The 17759-nt window shown below is 56.1% G+C and overlaps 1 protein-coding gene across 1 annotated transcript; it reads right to left on the bottom strand.

Moving 5' to 3' along the window:
- Positions 1-11097: 11097 nt before the first annotated feature.
- On the bottom strand, positions 11098-12053 carry LOC138062819 (olfactory receptor 14J1-like; the record flags this gene model as incomplete). Its single annotated transcript, XM_068921845.1, has 1 exon — positions 11098-12053. A coding segment is annotated over exon 1 (915 nt), but the record flags the coding sequence as incomplete, so codon positions are not given.
- Between the last annotated feature and the right edge of the window lie 5706 nt (positions 12054-17759).

Below are 17759 nucleotides of genomic sequence, written 5' to 3'. Positions count from 1 at the left end.
GATGAGACAAGTTTCTCCCGTGGGTCACTCTTCTTGTCAAAGGAGGATGTAGGACCGGATGGGATAGGACGCAGCCTTCCTCCTTCAGGCACCAAAGCAGGCTCTTTGTTTTGAAAAGGCCTCAGCAAGGTTTCTCAGTCTGCGGTGCTTAGGAGAGAGATGAGATGCCAGAAAAGAGCAACTAGGCCCTTAACACGCATCATCCAGAGGACTTTTATGTGGGACCCTGGTGCTTCCAGCGCACCATAACCATGGGCAAGGCCGGGGAGCAAATTTGGGGCAGTGTTCTCATTTCCCATGAATGTTGCCCGGGCTAAGCCTGGGGAAAGCCATTTCCCACCTCTGGAGCTCAGCTGGTCCTTGGGCTTTTCAGCATCACCTCAGGGCAGTGCTTCTCCCCTGGCTACCGTCCCTGGAGGCCTGAAGCACCCCCACCGCCAGCACCCTGAGTTTTCTGGGGGGCTGTACAGCACCTAGTGCCCTGGATCTCCCAGTTTTGCTCCTGGGCTTCTCAGGATGTGCCCACACACTGCAGAGCTGCTGTCCAGGCTCCGGTGCACAGCCTGGAAGGCAGTGCAATGCCTCAGGACCTGCACCTTGGCTCATTCAGAAGTGTGTGAGGTGACCAGCTCCCAGCTGTGCAGCTGCTGGAGTTTGAGAACATCCCTACAACCAACCTTCCTTGTCTCGGAATAGTCTCAGGGTGACTCTTGCAGAAGGGAGGCTCCATCCCCCTTGAAGACTGTCAGAGAGGTGGCTTTCCAAGTCCCTGCAAAAAGGAGGCCAGACCACAGAGAACAGAGGCAGCAAACAGAGGCAGCAGCTGGTGCAGCAGTGTGTGGGCTCTGCTTAGACCTTCTGAGGACCTTGTTGGAAGTTGTGGGGGGGGCTTTCTTGGGACCCCAAGGAACTAGAGGGTGCTTGCTGCTGAACAGGCAAGGAGAGCTAGGCAAGGACAACTACAGGAGGCCTTAACTTCTCCTGGGAGCAGCTCTAGCTAGGTGGAGCTGCTGCTAAGGAGCTCTGTTGGTTGCCCCTGAGGAGAGGGAGTTGGGGCCTTTGCTCCTTGATGAGGGTGGGTCAAGCACCCTGTGAGTCAGTGCTAGGCAGAGGCCTGTAGAAGAGCCAGGCCTGGAGTGCAGCTCCTGGAGTGCAGTGAAGAGAGGCCGCAGTCTGCACAGCAGGGGGCAAGAAGGCACCTTTGTTTCCAATCCTAGTAGTGTATGCTTGCTCAGATATGGTCATGTCATGCTGGAGAGGACATTCCCCAGTAGCTGCTGGAGTCGCTGCCTCAGCTGTGTCAGAAGCTTGGATGCAGAGAGACCCTCTGCCAGCAGATGCAGCTCTACAGGGGTGAGGGTGCAGGGGGTGCTTGGGGCCTCTTGGTGAGGCCTGGGCTGGCAGTCAGCTCTCCTGCAGCAGGTGTGCTGTTGTGGACGAGTTGTGTCATCAGGGGAAGTTCCACCTGAATCTGAGGGAAACCTTCTTGCCTGTGAGAGTGACAGAGCCCTGGAAGAGGTTGCCCAGAGAGGCTGTGGAGTCTCCTTCCCTGGAGAGATTCAAAACCCACCTGGACACAATGCTGTGCAATGTGCCCTTCCCACACAGGGCCTCCTCCTCCCCCTCATCTTCCCTGGTGGTGTTTCCTGAAGACCTTGTACTCTGCCATTGAAAGACTGCAGTCATGCGAGTGACCCCACCCTATCTCAGTTATTCCAAGCATGTGGCAGTGCTGGGACAGCTTGGGCATCTCCGTTTGCTCCTGGCTGTGCCCCAGGCTGCATATGTCTGCATATATGTGGAGTTCAGCACCTCAGCTGTGGCATGGACAGAAGTTTTGTCACAGGGGAACATGTTCCCAAGGACCTTCTGTAGGCAAAGGCATTGACTGCAAGGGGTGACATGCTGGCATGGATAGGAGGTGGTCAATGTGACAGTGGAAGGAGGTTCCCACTAACAGAGGAAACCCTGCAGTGCCCAAGGCCAGGGAGAAACAGAGCTGAGCTGTGCAGGAATGGCAGGAGAGGGATTTGCTGCCTGAGCTGATTCTGCAGCACCTTGGGGGCCTGTGACAGAGGTGAAGCGATCTCCAGGAAGGACAAGGTGCCAGTGAAGAAGTCCCTGGGCCTGGGCAGCCTGTGATCCAGCCACCCTGAGGACCTCACTAGCCCAATGCCTGTTCACATCATGTGGAAGGGTGAGAAGAGGTTCAGGGGCAGGAGAGCCAGAACGGTTGGAGGGTGCAAAAACATGAGTGGAGACCTCGATGTGATGTGCCTCCCATTTATGGAGCACATGTGGATGTAGACAGGATGGACATGGCCTAAGGGCCGTGGTGGGATTCAGTTGTGTGGGCACAGATAGGAAACGTGAGATGCCCTGGAGCACTTGTCCAGCAAGCACTGAGAAGGGGCCATGGTTTCCCTGGAGGTGCCACGGTGTATGTGCTAGAAGCATGCAGTTGTGCTGCACACCCGAGGCATCCGACATGGTCCTTCCAGCCTATTTCTATGTCATGAAATCAAGTGTCGGCACTGAATGACATGAGCTGTTTGTAACACTGGGATCTGGATATGTCTCAGCTTCCTCGTGAGTGGGTGCCTAGCAGTAGACAAGGAGCTCCCATGCAGACATCTCTGTTGGGCACACTTCATCCTGGAGAAGGGGAATCCCACGTCCTATATGTTTGTGGAGTTCAGGGGAAGAATCTGAATGCCACTGCAGCCCCGGGGCTTCTAAACTGGCAGGAGATGCCCAGATGGACTCATCTGAATGAAAACCTGAACCATGGGAGAATGAACTCCCTTCTTGCCCCTCTCTAGGAGTCCTGCCTAGGCAAGAGGCAGGAAGAGGGGCTTCCAGAGTGGGACGTTTCCCCCTCTAGCATGTGACCATCCTCTCATATTGTAATGCTGGAATCAGTCTTCCTTCATTGTTCAGAGAGGGACCATTGGTGATTATTTCAGTCTACTTCAGGGAACATTTCCCAGGAGGAGGGAGCCCGAGGGACAGAGAACTTCTGCCTTTAATTGGGCCACTGTTGCTGAAGAGGTCCAGGCTCGTGAGATGGAAGGAGGTCATGGCACCGTGGCAGCAGTGCCCATGTGTCCAGCTGTGTGCAGGAGCAGCTCCTCTGCCAAGAGCAGCAGGGCTCCGGGCACTGCCTGCTGCTGCTGAGAGGAGCTGCGAGAAGGCAGAGAGAAGTGAAAGGCAGTGTGGAGTGGGAGGACAGCTGACAGTTCACCGAGGGAGACATCTTCCCAGCCCTTTGCACGGTAAGTCTCTGGCTGAAGGACAACAGTACTGCGGTTCCTGGGGGGGTCTTCTGAACCCAGCTCACCCCATGACAAATTTTTTAAAGACCTCTCTCTCAGCTTCTCCATTGTGCAGGGGAGGAGAAGATGCTTTAGAGCAGAGATTCCCTGGCTCACCGTCACAGGGACCCAGCATCCTGCTACCTTCTGCCAAGGAAGGCTGCAGGGCTGTGAAGCCGAGACATGCACACAATTCTGTCCCAGGGCTGTGATTCAGAGCAGTGTCCCTGCCCTGCAGAGGAAGGTGAAAAAACAGGCTGCTTGAAATGGAAGGAGCTTTCCTTCCAGGGCTTTCTGTTTCCTGATTTGGGCAGGCAGAAAAGAGGAAAGAGTTTTCTGGTTTGGAAGGAACTGAGACTCACAAACCTTCACCCTCAGAGATCAGGAGGTCTGTGAGAAAGCTCAGCAAACACTCTTCAACCGCATCTCAACCTCCAGCAGCACCAGCATCACCTTTATGGGCTTCCTCAGGATTTATGTGACCTGCTCCTTAGCACCTGCAAGCACAGAGATTCCCCTGCCCAAATCTCACTCCCGGAGGATTTCTGCAGGGCAGAACTGAGCCCACAGAGGGTGGGATGGAGACTCTGAGCACTGCGAGGGAAAAGGTGTAGGGACAGAGAAAGCTCCCAGCAGGGGCAGCTGCAGGCAGCCGAGATGGGCAGGAAATGAGAGGGAAATGCTAACAGAATCATCATGGGGGGATGGATTTGAGCAAGTCATGGTCAGTCCCTCCAACACAAGCATCTTCTTCCGAGCAAGCCTCCCCGATCTCCTCTCCCACCCAGCAGAGCCTGAGCCCTGACAGCCAAGGGGTCCAGGGCACAAGCTGCCTCCTCCAAAGCCAGACCTCCAGCAGAGGAGAGGGACATCTCTCCTGCCACGGGTTCATTTTATGCTGCTGGACAAAGGGGCTGAGACCGCCTGCCTTGCAGTGTCGCCGTCTTCAAGGTGGCATGCCCAGCTAGGTAAGGTGAAGGCTTTTGTGAGTGCCCGTCTGTCTCTCTCCTTGCCTCCCTCGGCAGCAGGATCATGGTGTTGCTCCTGGTTTCCCCTCCTCTCCATGCTGCTCCTCCTCTTCTCTCAGGTTGTCTGGGGTTACTGGGTGTTCAGCTGCACTTCAGACACCTGCCCTGCCAGTAGTGCGACAGGGGGAGCTGCAGGGCTGTGAGGTTGCCCCAGCCCTCTTCTCACCTGTGCACCTACAGGAAACGCAGCCTGTGGGGTTGGGCAATGAGCTGGCTCTCCCTGAAGGAGAGCCCGTCTTTAGGACATTCAACAGTTTCCCTGTGGTGTCCTGCCAAGCTTTGAGCTGCCCTCCAGGTGGTCACCGCTGCCTCATAGCATCTCTGTGCTTTTGGAGAGACAAATGAAGAGGTGCAGGGTATGGAGATGGTGGTGGGAGGCTGTAGGTGGGCAGCTGAAGAAAGTCCTCAGTGTCCTTGGCCAGAAGAGGAGTGTGGAGAGCTCCCTGAGGGGCCCAGGGAAAGGGTGAGGAGTTTGGAGATCTGCCCTTTGAAAGTGCACTCCTCTGCTCTCAGCAGGGGCTGGTTTCTTGTTAGGGAAACATATGAGTATGATCATTCTCCAGGTGAAAGCGGTGCGACTGCGAGACAGATGGGAATGAGGCTAATACACAGACTAGCTGTCCTCACTCGGTACCAGGGGACAATGAATCCGATCCTCCTAGGACTGAGTAGAAATGCCAAGGATTTCTACCTTTGAGGAACACTGCCCAGGGGTGACAAGGACAGCCCAAAGAAAATAAACTCTAAAATCCTAAAAACTCCTTTCCTCAACCCTCTGTCTTTAGAATTTGGAGTGAAGATGCTGAAAAAAGCCCTTCTGCATGAGCAGTGGGTTTCACCTGAGAGAAACTGTGAATTTCAGAGCTAGGCGCTCCTGTGCCCACAGTCCCACTACTGTACAGCAGGATTGATTGCTGTGGAGCCGATCGGCCGAGGTCCCTGCTGCTCACAGCAGCACACTCAGCCACTGCAAAGTGGCTTAGAAGCAAGGGAGAGAGCACAGAGATCGTCTCCATAAAGAGAGAGGCAAAGTAGGGGGTTGTATGCCAAGTGGGACGTTCTGGGAGGCAGTTTGCTTGCAAAGTCTCTCTTAACTTCACCATGTCTCTTCTTTCTTGGACAGTCGCCCCATACCCAGAGGGAGTAAAATGACCAACAGCAGCTCCCTCAATGGGTTCTTCCTCCTGGCGTTTGCGGACTCACGGGAGCTGCAGCTCTTGCACTTCTCGCTCTTCCTGGGCATCTACCTGGCTGCCCTCCTGGCCAATGGCCTCATCATCACAGCCGTAGCCTGCGACCACCACCTCCACACCCCCATGTACTTCTTCCTCCTCCACCTCGCCCTCCTCGACCTGGCCTCCATCTCCACCACTGTCCCCAAGTCCATAGCCAATTCCCTGAGGGACACCAGGGCCATTTCCTACGCAGGATGTGCTGCCCAGGTCTTTCATTTTATCTTTCTCATGTCAACTGAATATTTTCTCCTCACTGTCATGGCCTACGACCGCTACGTTGCCATCTGCAGACCCCTGCACTACGGGACCCTCATGGACACCAGAGCTTGCGTCAAGATGGCAGCAGCTGCCTGGGCCACTGGTTTTCTCTATGCTCTCCTGCACACTGTGAACACATTTTCCATACCTCTCTGCCAAGGCAATGTCCTGGACCAGTTCTTCTGTGAGGTTCCCCAACTCCTCAAGCTCTCCTGCTCAGATTCCTACCTCAGGGAAGTCGGGCTTATTGTGCTTGGTCTTTTTTCATTCCTTGGGTGTTTCATTTTCATTGTGCTGTCCTACGTGCAGATCTTCAGAGCTGTGCTGAGGATGCCCTCTGAGCAGGGAAGGCACAAAGCCTTCTCCATGTGCCTCCCGCACCTGGCCGTGGTCTCCCTCTTTGTCAGCACTGTCATGTTTGCCTACCTGAAGCCCCCCTCCATGTCCTCCCCAGCTCTGGATCTGGTGGTGGCTGTTGTGTACGCGGTGGTGCCTCCAGCAGTGAACCCCCTCCTCTACAGCATGAGGAACAAGGAGCTCAAGGAGGCCCTGAGGAAACTGATTCAGCTGGTTCTAGTTCAGCAGCACTAAAGCTGCCCATTTCTCTTCACAAGCAATGTCCATTTTGTCTCAGGCAACTCTTGTGCTTTGTTTTTGTCTATGATAGTCAAGTTTTTACACAAATGTTTGAATTCCTCCCACCTCTCCAGAGGCACAAACCCTGTCTGTCTGACCCAGAGGCCTTCTGTAAATCTACCGTCATTATATCAGAACTGGTCTCCCATTTAGCATCCCTATAATAAAAGGAGATCTCCTGAACACTGTGCCTGAATTTTGGGCTCTTCTTCCACAGCTGGACCCAAGAATGTTCTCAGGGAATTGCACTTAAAAGGGCCCTGTTGCCATGCCTGGGTTTTGCATGGGCTAAGGGACAGCAGCTGGTAGAGCTACATGTGAGGGAGCGAGGGCTGGATTCAGGTGTCACTTGTGGTTGGCCCAGGGCCCCTGGGGAGGATGAGTCATCAAGGGGTATCTGCTGGGACTGCCCCACATATCAATGGGTGGGTGACAGATGCCCATCCCTCTGGAAGGGAATATGGGAGCCAGCAGAAGAGCACAGGGGAACCTCAGGGGCAGTGTGTGCACTGCAGTCTCAGGAGAAGGAGAGGGCTGGCTCTAATGTCACCTCTGCACACATGCTGAGCAGTGGGAAATGCCCTGTGATTGATCCAAGCATCCTGCACAGCCACAGACCCTGGGGAGGGGCTGGTCAGGTGCAATGATGCTGGTCCAGCTGGGTCTGTCCTGAGCAGCTCGGCCAGTGGGGAGTCACCCCATGGTCCCATAGCCTGCTGGTCCTGCAGGGCAGCACCACCAGCCCTGGGGCTGGTGGGGCAGCTGAGCCCCCTTTCTGCCCCGTGGAGCTGCTGTGGCCTTGCGAGGGGCTGGGGCTGTGGAGCGAGTGCCCAGAGCTCTGCAGCCCCCTGCAGCGGGCACTGCTGCTGGGCCAGCGCCAGGCTGGGAGGCCCTGGAGGGAGCAGGAGAGAAGAGCCCAGGTTGTTGCCTGCGTTGCCTGCCCACGCTGGGGAAGCTGCCCCAGGCCCATCGTCCCGCAGCAGCCCCTCGCGTCACCCCTCCTAGCGCTGGCTGCTCCCCCAGTGGTGGGGTGGTGCATGGCCAGCTGCGTCCTCCTGCAGCTCGGCGCATCCCCACGGAGGGGACAAGGCCAGTCTTGCACGGCCTCTCTCCTGCACCAGACCGCGGCAGGTCCCGGAGCACGGCTGTCTGCTGAGCCCCGCGTGGGGCACAGCCTGGGCTGGGCAGGGGCTGGCTGCTCCCATCCCCAAGTCTCTGGGGGATCATTTAATGGTTATTTAATAGTACTCCAGCCCTTGCCATGTGCGAGGGGTCTGGTTCCAGCTCCAACTGCCCTCTGCCCACCCACCCTGGCGCTGCCAGCCCCACCGCAGCCCGCTCCTCACCGGCTCCAGCACAGCCCTGCTGGCAGCTGGAGCTGCCTCGGGCCCCGGGGCCGTCTGGTGGCAGCAGCCTTTGACCTGGCCACAGCAGCAGCGGTGCCGGCAGCAGGGCAGGAGCAGGGGACTTGGGGCGAAGACCCCTGCCCTCGGCTGCACGGCCGGGGCACTGGCCGGGCGATGCCTTTGTGGGTGGTCGGCCTCCAGGTTCGGGGTGGACGGCAGCTCGAGGGCGGGAGCGCTGGGATGTGGATGGGCTTCCAGTGCAGCCGGGAGTGTGGGGAAGGCAAGTGGGCAGAGCCAGGCACACATAGGTGCCAAGGCCACGGGTGGAAAGGGCAGTGTGGGGCTGGTGAAGGCCCTCCCTCTCCTTCTCATCCCCGTGGGGAAGAGAGTCCCCAGGCCATGCTGCACTCCACTTGGGCTGATGAGAGGAGAGCACAGGGCAAAGTGGAAGAGGCATTTGGGGCCTCTTGGGGTGAATGATGGAGTTTTTCAAAGCCCAGGGCTGAGCCAGGGACCTTTGGATCTTCCCCATGATGCTCTCCCAGCTGGACTTGTTCTGCTCTGCCCTAGGTGCTCTCATCCCCAGGTCAGCTGTGCTGGAGCAGAGGCTGAGGAGCAAGAATTCCTGGACTCAGAGAGGAGTTGTGGTGGGAAGGGACCTCTGGAGGTCTCCAGTGCAGCCTCCCACACAAAGCAGGGCTGGTTGGAGCCCCCAGTCTTGTCCGGCCATCGCTGGACTGTGCCTGATCATAGTTACCATCCCCAAACCTGCTCTGCTCCTCTTGCCCAGCCACTGCGGGACGGCACCTCTCATCGGTGGGGCACTGCCCTGCCGGCCTTGCTGGTACTCTTGGCTCTTGGCTGCCCTTCCCACCCGGAGCAGTCCCACTCTTGCTGCTTCCCACAACATACTCTTTGGAGCAGCAATCCCATCACCAATGGTGCAGAAGCACTCGAGCTGTGGCACAGGAAATCCTCTTATCTGAAAGGGGAAGTGTCAAGAGGATGAGGCCAGCCTCTTCTCCGTGGTGCCCAGCAACAGGACAAGAGGCAATGGGCACAAACTGAACCACAGGAAATTCCACCTGAACCTGAGAAAACACTTCTTGACTGTGAGGGTGACAGAGCATTGGAACAGGTTGCCCAGAGAGGTAGTGGAGTCTCCTTTGCTGGAGATAATCAAAACCCATCTGGATGTGATCCTGGGCAATATGCTCTAGGTGACCCTGCTTGAGCAGGGAGGTTGGACTAGATGATCTCCAGAGGTCCCTTCCAACCTAAATGATTCTGTGATTCTGTGATTCCCCCAAATAGGCAGCATAGTATCAGACCCCCAAGTGGCTGAGCTCCCTTTTTCATCCAGCTCTGACTCTGCATGCAGCGTTCCCTGGCTAAGGGACCAGATCCAAAGCTCTCCTCACACCTTCACATTGGTTGTCAGGAAAGAGGTTCTGCTGAGGTGATACAGTCACCTTTTGTACCTACAACCTCCTGGGGATCTGCTCGGGTCCCCTCATCCCTTACCAAGGCTTTCTTGGCTGTAGTCAGGGGTTAAGTCCCAGGTAGAGATGGGCAGTCAGGTCAGCAGGGTGGGGACCGGGTCAGGGGAGGACCCCAGAGGTGCAGGGCCAGGCACCGGCATGTCCACAGTGTAATGCCGGCATGGCCAAAGGACAAGGGGAGCAGCTCCTCGGCAAGGAGGACAAGGCCCCACAGTGAGGCTGGTCACTCTCTGTCTCCCCTGATCTTGTGCCCATGAGATCCCCCTCCCTGGCTGCCTCCAGACCCTCCATGCCCACCCCGCTGCCCAGCACACCACGACAGCCCTGGCCCCGCAGCCCCTCCAGCAACTCCTGCTGCCCCGGGGACAGAGCCACCTGCCCTGAGCTGGTGCCCAGAGAAACCTGTTTCTCGTTCTCATTTTCTCTCTCTGCCTGCTGCCCTGCTTTTCTCCTGGGACGTCCCTGCTCCCCAGAGAGCCTTTCCCCAGGCCAGTGTGTCCATGCTGGCCTGGTTGATCCTACATCCCCCACCCTGTGCACCCCACAGGACCCCACCCTGGCATTGCTGCTCTGCAGGGTGAGCAGACTGTGGGGCCGTGGGGCCATCAGGTGACTCCTGACTTGGCCCTGGCAGAGCTGGTCAGGGTGGGAAGCAAACCCCATTGGACAGGGATCGTCACCACTGACTGGTGCCATTACATTGCTGCCATGTGTCTGTGCTCATCGATGGTGCTCAGAGTGACGCCCAGGGTGTTGAAAAGGGCAGGAGATGTGTTTGGGTGTTCACTGGGGTGTCCGGCCTGTGGTGTTTCACTGAGGCTGCAGGAATCACTCTCCCGTCCCCCTTCCCTGCCCCTCCTGGGTCCCCACTGCCTCTCTGGGCACTGCAGAGCCCTCGGTTCCCCAAGCATACCCGGATCTAGTGCTTTGCCTTCTGGTTACTCCACCATGGTCCCTCCCTCACTTCGTGAGGCTCCACTCACTGCCCACCCCATGCAAACACCATGTTACAAGAGCACTGAGGCCATCTGCGCACATGAGAGCAGAGCAGGACAGGGTGGAAATGAGGAGAGCAACCCTGACAAGAGCAATTCCTGCTGCTGTTGGTGGACATGTCGGCAGGAAGTCTGCAGCCTCCACTCAAAGGCAGCAGTGAGGAAATGTGTGCTGTGGTAGTGGGGAGATGGTCCTGCGGAGCAGAGGGTCTGTTGCCACAGCCTTTGTCCAGACCCTCCTCCCCTCCATTCCTGCTCCACTGTGAGTGTTGGAGCTCTGTAGAGAGAAGGGACCAGCCCACAGTGACAGCCAGTTGCCACCCTTGCAGGAGAGGGGTAGAAGATCACACCTGGAAGAAGAGCACAGCTGGGGAGCTGAGCTCTCCTAATGCACATGGGACCCAAGGTCTCACCCTGTCTGTACTTGTCTGAGCCTGACTGTGCCCCTGAGCTCCCTTGGCATCACAAAAAAGACCTCACAAAGGGAAACTCCCCTCATTGCCCTGGGGGCATCCGAGGGAGCTCAGACTAGCGGGCTCTGAGGTTCCCCCATCTCTGGGGGATGAAGGGGGAAGCCTGGCTTCCTGCTTCAAAATGGCCTCTGGGTTATATTCAAATGAGAGATTTCTGAGGAGAAGTGGCATGAACCAAAACTCTTCATTCTTTTTCCAAGAAAGGATCAGGAAAAAAAAAAAATGAATGACATGTAGCCTTGATGCCAGATGCCCTGGGAATGAGGAGGAGATGCACAAGGGACAGTTACTGGTGCTGACACTGTACCCATTGAAAGAGTTTCCTCAGTGCATCCCTGAGCTCCTTGTTCCTCATGCTGTAGAGGAGGGGGTTCACTGCTGGAGGCACCACCGAGTACACAACAGCCACCACCACATCCAGAGCTGGGGAGGACATGGAGGGGGGCTTCAGGTGGGCAACCATGACAGTGCTGACAAAGAGGGAGACCACAGCCAGGTGCGGGAGGCACATGGAGAAGGCTTTGTGCCTTCCCTGCTCAGAGGGCATCCTCAGCACAGCTCTGAAGATCTGCACGTAGGACAGCACAATGAAAATAAAACACCCAAATATTAAACAGGCTCTAAACACAAAAAGCCCAACTTCCTGGAGGTAGGAGCGTGAGCAGGAGATCTTGAGGATCTGGGGAATCTCACAGAAGAACTGGTTCAGGACATTGCCTTGGCAGAGAGGTATGGAAAATGTGTTGGCAATGTGCAGGAGAGCATTGAGAAAACCACTGGCCCAGGCAGCTGCTTCCATCCTGACACAAGCTGTGGTGCTCAGGAGGGTCCCATAGCACAGGGGTCTGCAGATGGCAACATAGTGGTCGTAGGCCATGACAGTGAGGAGAGAATACTCGGCTGAAAATAAGACAAAGGAAAAGAGCTGGGCAGCACATCCCGAGTAGGAAATGGTCCTGGTGTCCCTCAGGGAATTGGCCATGGATTTGGGGACAGTGGTGGAGATGGAGGCCAGGTCAAGGAGGGCGAGGTGGAGGAAGAAGTACATGGGGGTGTGGAGGCGGTGGTCGCAGGCTATGGCTGTGATGATGAGGCCGTTGGCCAGGAGGGCAGCCAGGTAGGTGCCCAGGAAGAGTGAGAAGTGCAAGAGCTGCAGCTCCCGTGTGTCTGCAAATGCCAGGAGGAGGAAGGAGCTGTCATTGGACATTTTGCTCTCTCCAGACATGTCCGAGGAAGAAAAGATAGTGACAAATTAGGACACACTTCTCTGAGCAAAGCTTTCCCATAACCTCCCCCAAACACACACACATTGCCTCCTCCCATCCCAGCAGCACCGTCACTGAGCTCCGTGGCCTGAGCTCTGGTTTGTGCTGGCTGAGTGTGCCACGAGGAGCAGGGGCCTCTGCCCGAGGGCTCCAGAGCAGCCAGCCCTGACCTACAGCACTGCGTAGATGGGAGACACGGGGACTAAACTTTTATATTCCCACTTCTAGTCAGGTATAATCCAGTCATACTGTTGAAGGGATTTTCAGCATCTTCACGGCTAGTTCTAAAAAAAAAAAGGTTCATTAATAGTGTTAAGGTTTTCCTCCGCATTCTTGCTGCAGAGTGACCAGCTGTGATATCTGAGAGGCCAAAGGATTCACTCGGGCTTTAGTGCAGGGAGAGGAGAGCTGGCCTGGCCCTCTGCCTTGTTCCCAGCTGCCTTGGGCTCACCCCTCGGAGGTGGAGGACAGTTGCACTCGTGTTACCCTAAAAAGAAATGACAGCGCAGAGAGCAGAGGAATCCCCTCCCAAAGTGCACACCAGCGCTCTTTCTGAGGGTAAGCGAGGCAGGTCTCTGCCCTGCCCTTCCAGCCAGGAACACATCGGGCTCCTTCCCACTGTCCACATCCAGATGCCCAGCTGCACCTCCGTGGCCCCAGTATCTAGGCAGCTTCTCCATGGGGCACCTAGCCGTAATGGGAGAGCTGTGCCCTTCTGGAGGGCAGCTTGCAGCCCAGCCACACACCCCAGGTAAACAGCTGGATGTCCTGAGGATGGGGGGTGCTGAGCTCTATAGAGGGAAGGGACCAGCTCATGGTGACAACCAGCTGCCACTCTTGCAGGAGAGGGGTGTGAGATCACACCCTGACTGTGGCCAGTGGAGATGAGCTGTCCTAATGGACACAGAGATCCTGAGACCAACGAGACCCTGTCCTCACGCCCATTTACCATCTGTACTCTCTCTGCAGGCACTGTGGTGGGAGGGGGAGGTGACTAGCTCTGAGCTACACATGCTGCAGCAGGTTACGTCCACCCCTTATGTGGAAGGGCAGGTCAACGTTTAGACACCTGTTTTCTCTGGAAAATAACCTTCAGCAGAGGAGTCTGATTATTTATTTAGCTTTTAGGGCCTCCCTCTCACCGTGGCAGCATTCTTTGACAGAGCAGAAACCTTTGGCGTTTCAGTTGCTCTCAGCATGAGCACTTGGGCATCCCGAGGGGAAAAGAGGGCTCGCTGTGACTTTGTACAGAGTCACAGGATCTGGTCTGCCAAGGAGTCCTGCCCCTCACTGCCCTGCACTCGCACCTCTCTCCGCTGAAGGACACTCACCCTCACAAGCGCCTCTCAGACAGAAACTGGACGGAGCGGAGAGTGGAGGACTTCAGGCGGTAAGGGAAGATTTCCAAAGTCTTCTCTCTCAGCCCAGGTATGGAGATGGTGATGAAGAGCGGGACAAGGGCAGCTCATTTCCCAGCCCCACAGGGTGCATTTTCTGTAGCCTCACACCTCCGAAGGGAGCTGGGGACGACTCACTCCCATTCACACCCCTCTGTTGCACAACTTGCAGTGTCAGTGTCTGAACCACAGCTGAAACCCCCTAACCCCAGGGAGCCTGAGAGAGGAACAGGAGCAGCATGGGCAGGAGGGGAAACAAGGGGCAGCACCATGATCCTGCTGCTGAGGGAGGCAAGGAGAGAGATGGACGGGCACTCACAAAAGCCTTCACCTTGCCCACCTCAGCATGCTGCCTTGCTGAGGAAAACATTGCAGGGCAGGTGCTCCGAGCCCCTTTGTTGGGGAGCACGAAATGAACCCTTGGCAGGAGAGATGCCCCTCTCCTCTGCTGGAGGTCTGGCTGCAGAGGAGGCAGCTCATGCCCTGGACTCCATGGCTGTCAGGGCAGAGGCTCTGCTGGGTGGCAGACTGAGCTGGCTTGCTCAGAGGAAGATGCTTGTGTTGGAGGGACTGACCATGACTTGCAAAAATTCATCCTCCCATGATGATTCTGCTAGCAGTTCCCTCTCATTCCCTGCCCATCTCGGCTGCTTGCAGCTGCCCCTGCTGGGAGCTCTTTCTCAGTCCCTACACCTTTTCCCTCTCAGTGATCACAGACCCATCCCACCCTCTGTGGGCTCAGTGCAGCCGTACAGAAATCTTCCAGGTCTGGGACTTGGGCAGGGGCATCTCTGTGCTTGCAGGTGCTAAGGAGCAGGTCACATAAACCCTGAGGAAGCCCATAAAGGTGATGCTGGTGCTGCTGGAGGTTGAGATGCGGTTGAAGGGGTTTGCTGAGCCTTCTCACAGACCTCCTGATCTCTGAGGGTGAAGGTTTGTGAGTCCCAGGTCCTTCCAAACCAGAAAACTCTTTCCTCTTTTCTGCCTGCCCAAATCAGCAAACAGAAAGCCCTGGAAGGAAAGCTCCTTCCATTTCAAGCAGCCTGTTTTTTCACCTTCCTCTGCAGGGCAGGGACACTGCTCTGAATCACAGCCCGGGACAGACCTGTGTGCATGTCCTGGCTTCACAGCCCTGCAGCCATCCCTGGGAGAAGGTAGCAGCATGCCCTCTCCCTGTGACGGTGTGCCAGGGAATCTCTGCTCTAAAGCATCTCCTCCTCCCCTGCACACTGGAGAAGCCGGGAGAGGGATCTTTAAAAAACTTGTCATGGGGTGAGCTGGGTTCAGAAGACCCCCTCCAGAAACCGCAGTAGTGTTGTCCTTCAGCAGGAGACTCACCATGCAAAGGGCTGGGAAGATGTCTTCAACAGTGAACTGTCAGCTGTCCTCCCACTCCACACTGCCCTTCACTTCTCTCTGCCTTCTCTCAGCTCCTCTCAGCAGCAGCAGGCAGTGCCCACAGCCCTGCTGCTCTTGGCAGAGGAGCTGCTCCTGCACACAGCTGGACACATGGGCACTGCTGCCACGGTGCCAGGACCTCCTTCCGTCTCAGGAGCCTCGACCCCTTCAGCAACAGTGGCCCAATTAAAGGCAGAAGTTCTCTGTCCCTCGGGCTCCCTCCTCCTTTGAAATGTTCCCTGAAGTAGACTGAAATAATCACCGATGGTCCCTCTCTGAACAATGAAGGAAGACTGATTCCAGCATTACAATCTATCTCCTCAGAGCATGGTCACCTGCTAGAGGGGGAAACATTTGGAAGCCCCTCTTCCTGCCTCTTACCTAGGCAGGACTCCTAGAGAGGGGGCAAGAAGGGAGTTCATTCTCCCATGGTTCAGGTTTTCATTCAGATGAGTCCATCTGGGCATCTCATGCCAGTTTAGAGGCCCCAGGGCTGCAGTGGCATTCAGAACCCTCCTCTGAACTCCACAAACATGCACCTTCACATGCACATTTTACCATTGCCCAACCTGAAGTGTGCCCAACAGAGATGTCTACATGAGAGCTCCTTGTCTAAGCTCCTGTTGTAATCCCTGGAGATGGAGAGTGGGAGTCAGTTGCTCACACACAAACACCTGGGGACATTGGAAGAGACAGAGGTGGTCCAAGGCATGTGCCAGTGTCTGCTTGCTCTGATGGAGCCACTCTGAGACCCGTATACCACTAGAGCATCAGGTGGGGGCCAGGTGGGGAATTTCCTTGGCCATCTGAAATGACCCCGGAGGCCTAATGCTGCTAGATACCCACTCACGAGGAAGTATCAGGATCCTAGTGTTACCAACAGCTCATGTCATTCAGTGCAGACACTTGATTTCATGACAGAAATAACCTTGCAGGGCCATGTCGGATGCTTGGGGTGTGCAGCACAACTGCATGTTTCTAGCACATACACCATGGCACCTCCAGGGAAACCATGGCCCCTTTTCAGTGCTTGCTGCACAAATGCCCCAGGGCATCTCACGTTTCCTACCTGTGTCCAGACAGCGGCTCTTAGGCCAATTCCTGCCTACATTGACGCGTGCTGCATAAATGGGAGGCACATCACATCGAGGTCTCGACTCAAGTCTCTGCACCCTCCCACCCTACTATTTCAGTGGCATCTTGTCCTTCCTGGAGATCAATTCACCTCTGTCACAGGCCCCCAAGGTGCTGCAGAGGCAGCTCAGGAAGCTAATCCCTCTCCTGCCCAGCTCAGCTCTGTTTCTCTCTGGCCTTGAACACTGAAGGTCTTTTGTTCTTACTGGGAATCTCCTTTCACCGTCACAGTGGCCACCTGCTATCAATGCCAGCATGTCACCCCTTGCAGTCAAAGCCTTTGCCTACAGAAGGTCCTTGGGAACATGTTTCCCTGTGACAAATCTTCTGTCCATGCCACAGCTGAGGTGCTGGACTCCAAATATATGCAGACAAATGCAGCATGGGGCACAGCCAGGAGCAAACGGAGATATCTCCAGGGAAGGAGACTCCACAACCTCTGGGCAACCTCTTCCAGTGCTCTGTCACTCTCACAGTCAAGAAGTTTTTCCTCAGATTCAGGTGGCCCCAACTCCCTCTCATCAGGGGCAACCAACAGAGCTCATTGGCGGCAGCTCCACCTAGCTAGAGCTGCTCCCAGGAGAAGTTAAGGCCTCCTGTAGTTGTCCTTCCCTAGTTCTCCTTGCCTGTTCGCAGCAAGCACCCTCTAGTTCCTCGGGGTCCCAAGAAAGCAGTTCCCCAACACAACTTCCAACAAGGTCCTCAGAAGTTCTAAGCAGAGCCCACACACTGCTGCACCAACTGCTGCCTCTGTTTGCTGCCTCTGTTCTCTGTGATCTGGCTTTCTTTTGCAGGGACTTGGAAAGCCACCTCTCTGACAGACTTCAAGGGGGATGGAGCCTCCCTTCTGCAAGAGTCACCCTGAGACTATTCCGAGACAAGGAAGGTTGGTTGTAGGGACGTTGTCAAACTCCAGCAGCTGCACAGCTGGGAGCTGGTCACCTCACACACTTCTGAATGAGCCAAGGTGCAGGTCCTGAGGCATTGCACTGCCTTCCAGGCTCTGCACCGGAGCCTGGACAGCAGCCCTGCAGTGTGTAGGCATGTCCTGAGAAGCCCAGGAGCAAAACTGTGGAAGATCCAGGGCACTAGGTGCTGTACAGCCCCCCGCGAAAGCAAGGGTGCGGGGGGGGGGGGGATGCAGGGTGCCAGGGACTCTAGCCAGGGGAGAAGCATGGCCCTGAGGTGATGCTGAAAGGCCCAAGGACCAGCTGAGCTCCAGAGATGGGAAATGGCTTTCCCCAGGCTCAGCCTGGGCAACATTCATGGGAAATGAGAACACTGCCCCAAATTTGCTCCCCAGCCTTGCCCATGGTTATGGAACATGGGAAGCACCAGGGTCCCACGTAAAGCCCTCTAGATGATGTGTGTTAAGGGCCTAGTTGCTCTTTTCTGGCATCTCATCTCTCTCCTAAGCACTGCAGACTGAGAAACCTTGCTGAGGCCTTTTCAAAACAAAGAGCCTGCTTTGGTGCCTGAAGGAGGAAGGCTGCGTCCTGTCCCATCCTGTCCTACATCCTCCTTTGACAAGAAGAGTGACCCACGGGAGAAACCCGTCTCACAAGGCTCGCCAAAGCATCGCAGCCCATGGCCACCCTTTTGTGCTGTTTGACCTCACATGACTTTGATCCCATCTTTAACAAGTGACAAGCCCCAAACATACCCCCAAACCCCAGCTTCCCACACAGGTCTGCCCTGTGCAGAGACCTGTTGGTGCAGGGGCACAGAAGTGACCTCTGCCGTGCCCCATCTTAGATTTTTCACAGCCTTTGTCACCA

This window comes from Struthio camelus, chromosome 29 (genome assembly GCF_040807025.1).
Source record: "Struthio camelus isolate bStrCam1 chromosome 29, bStrCam1.hap1, whole genome shotgun sequence".
NCBI classification, from domain to species: Eukaryota; Metazoa; Chordata; class Aves; order Struthioniformes; family Struthionidae; genus Struthio; species Struthio camelus.
This window is presented reverse-complemented; position numbering and strand designations above follow the sequence as displayed.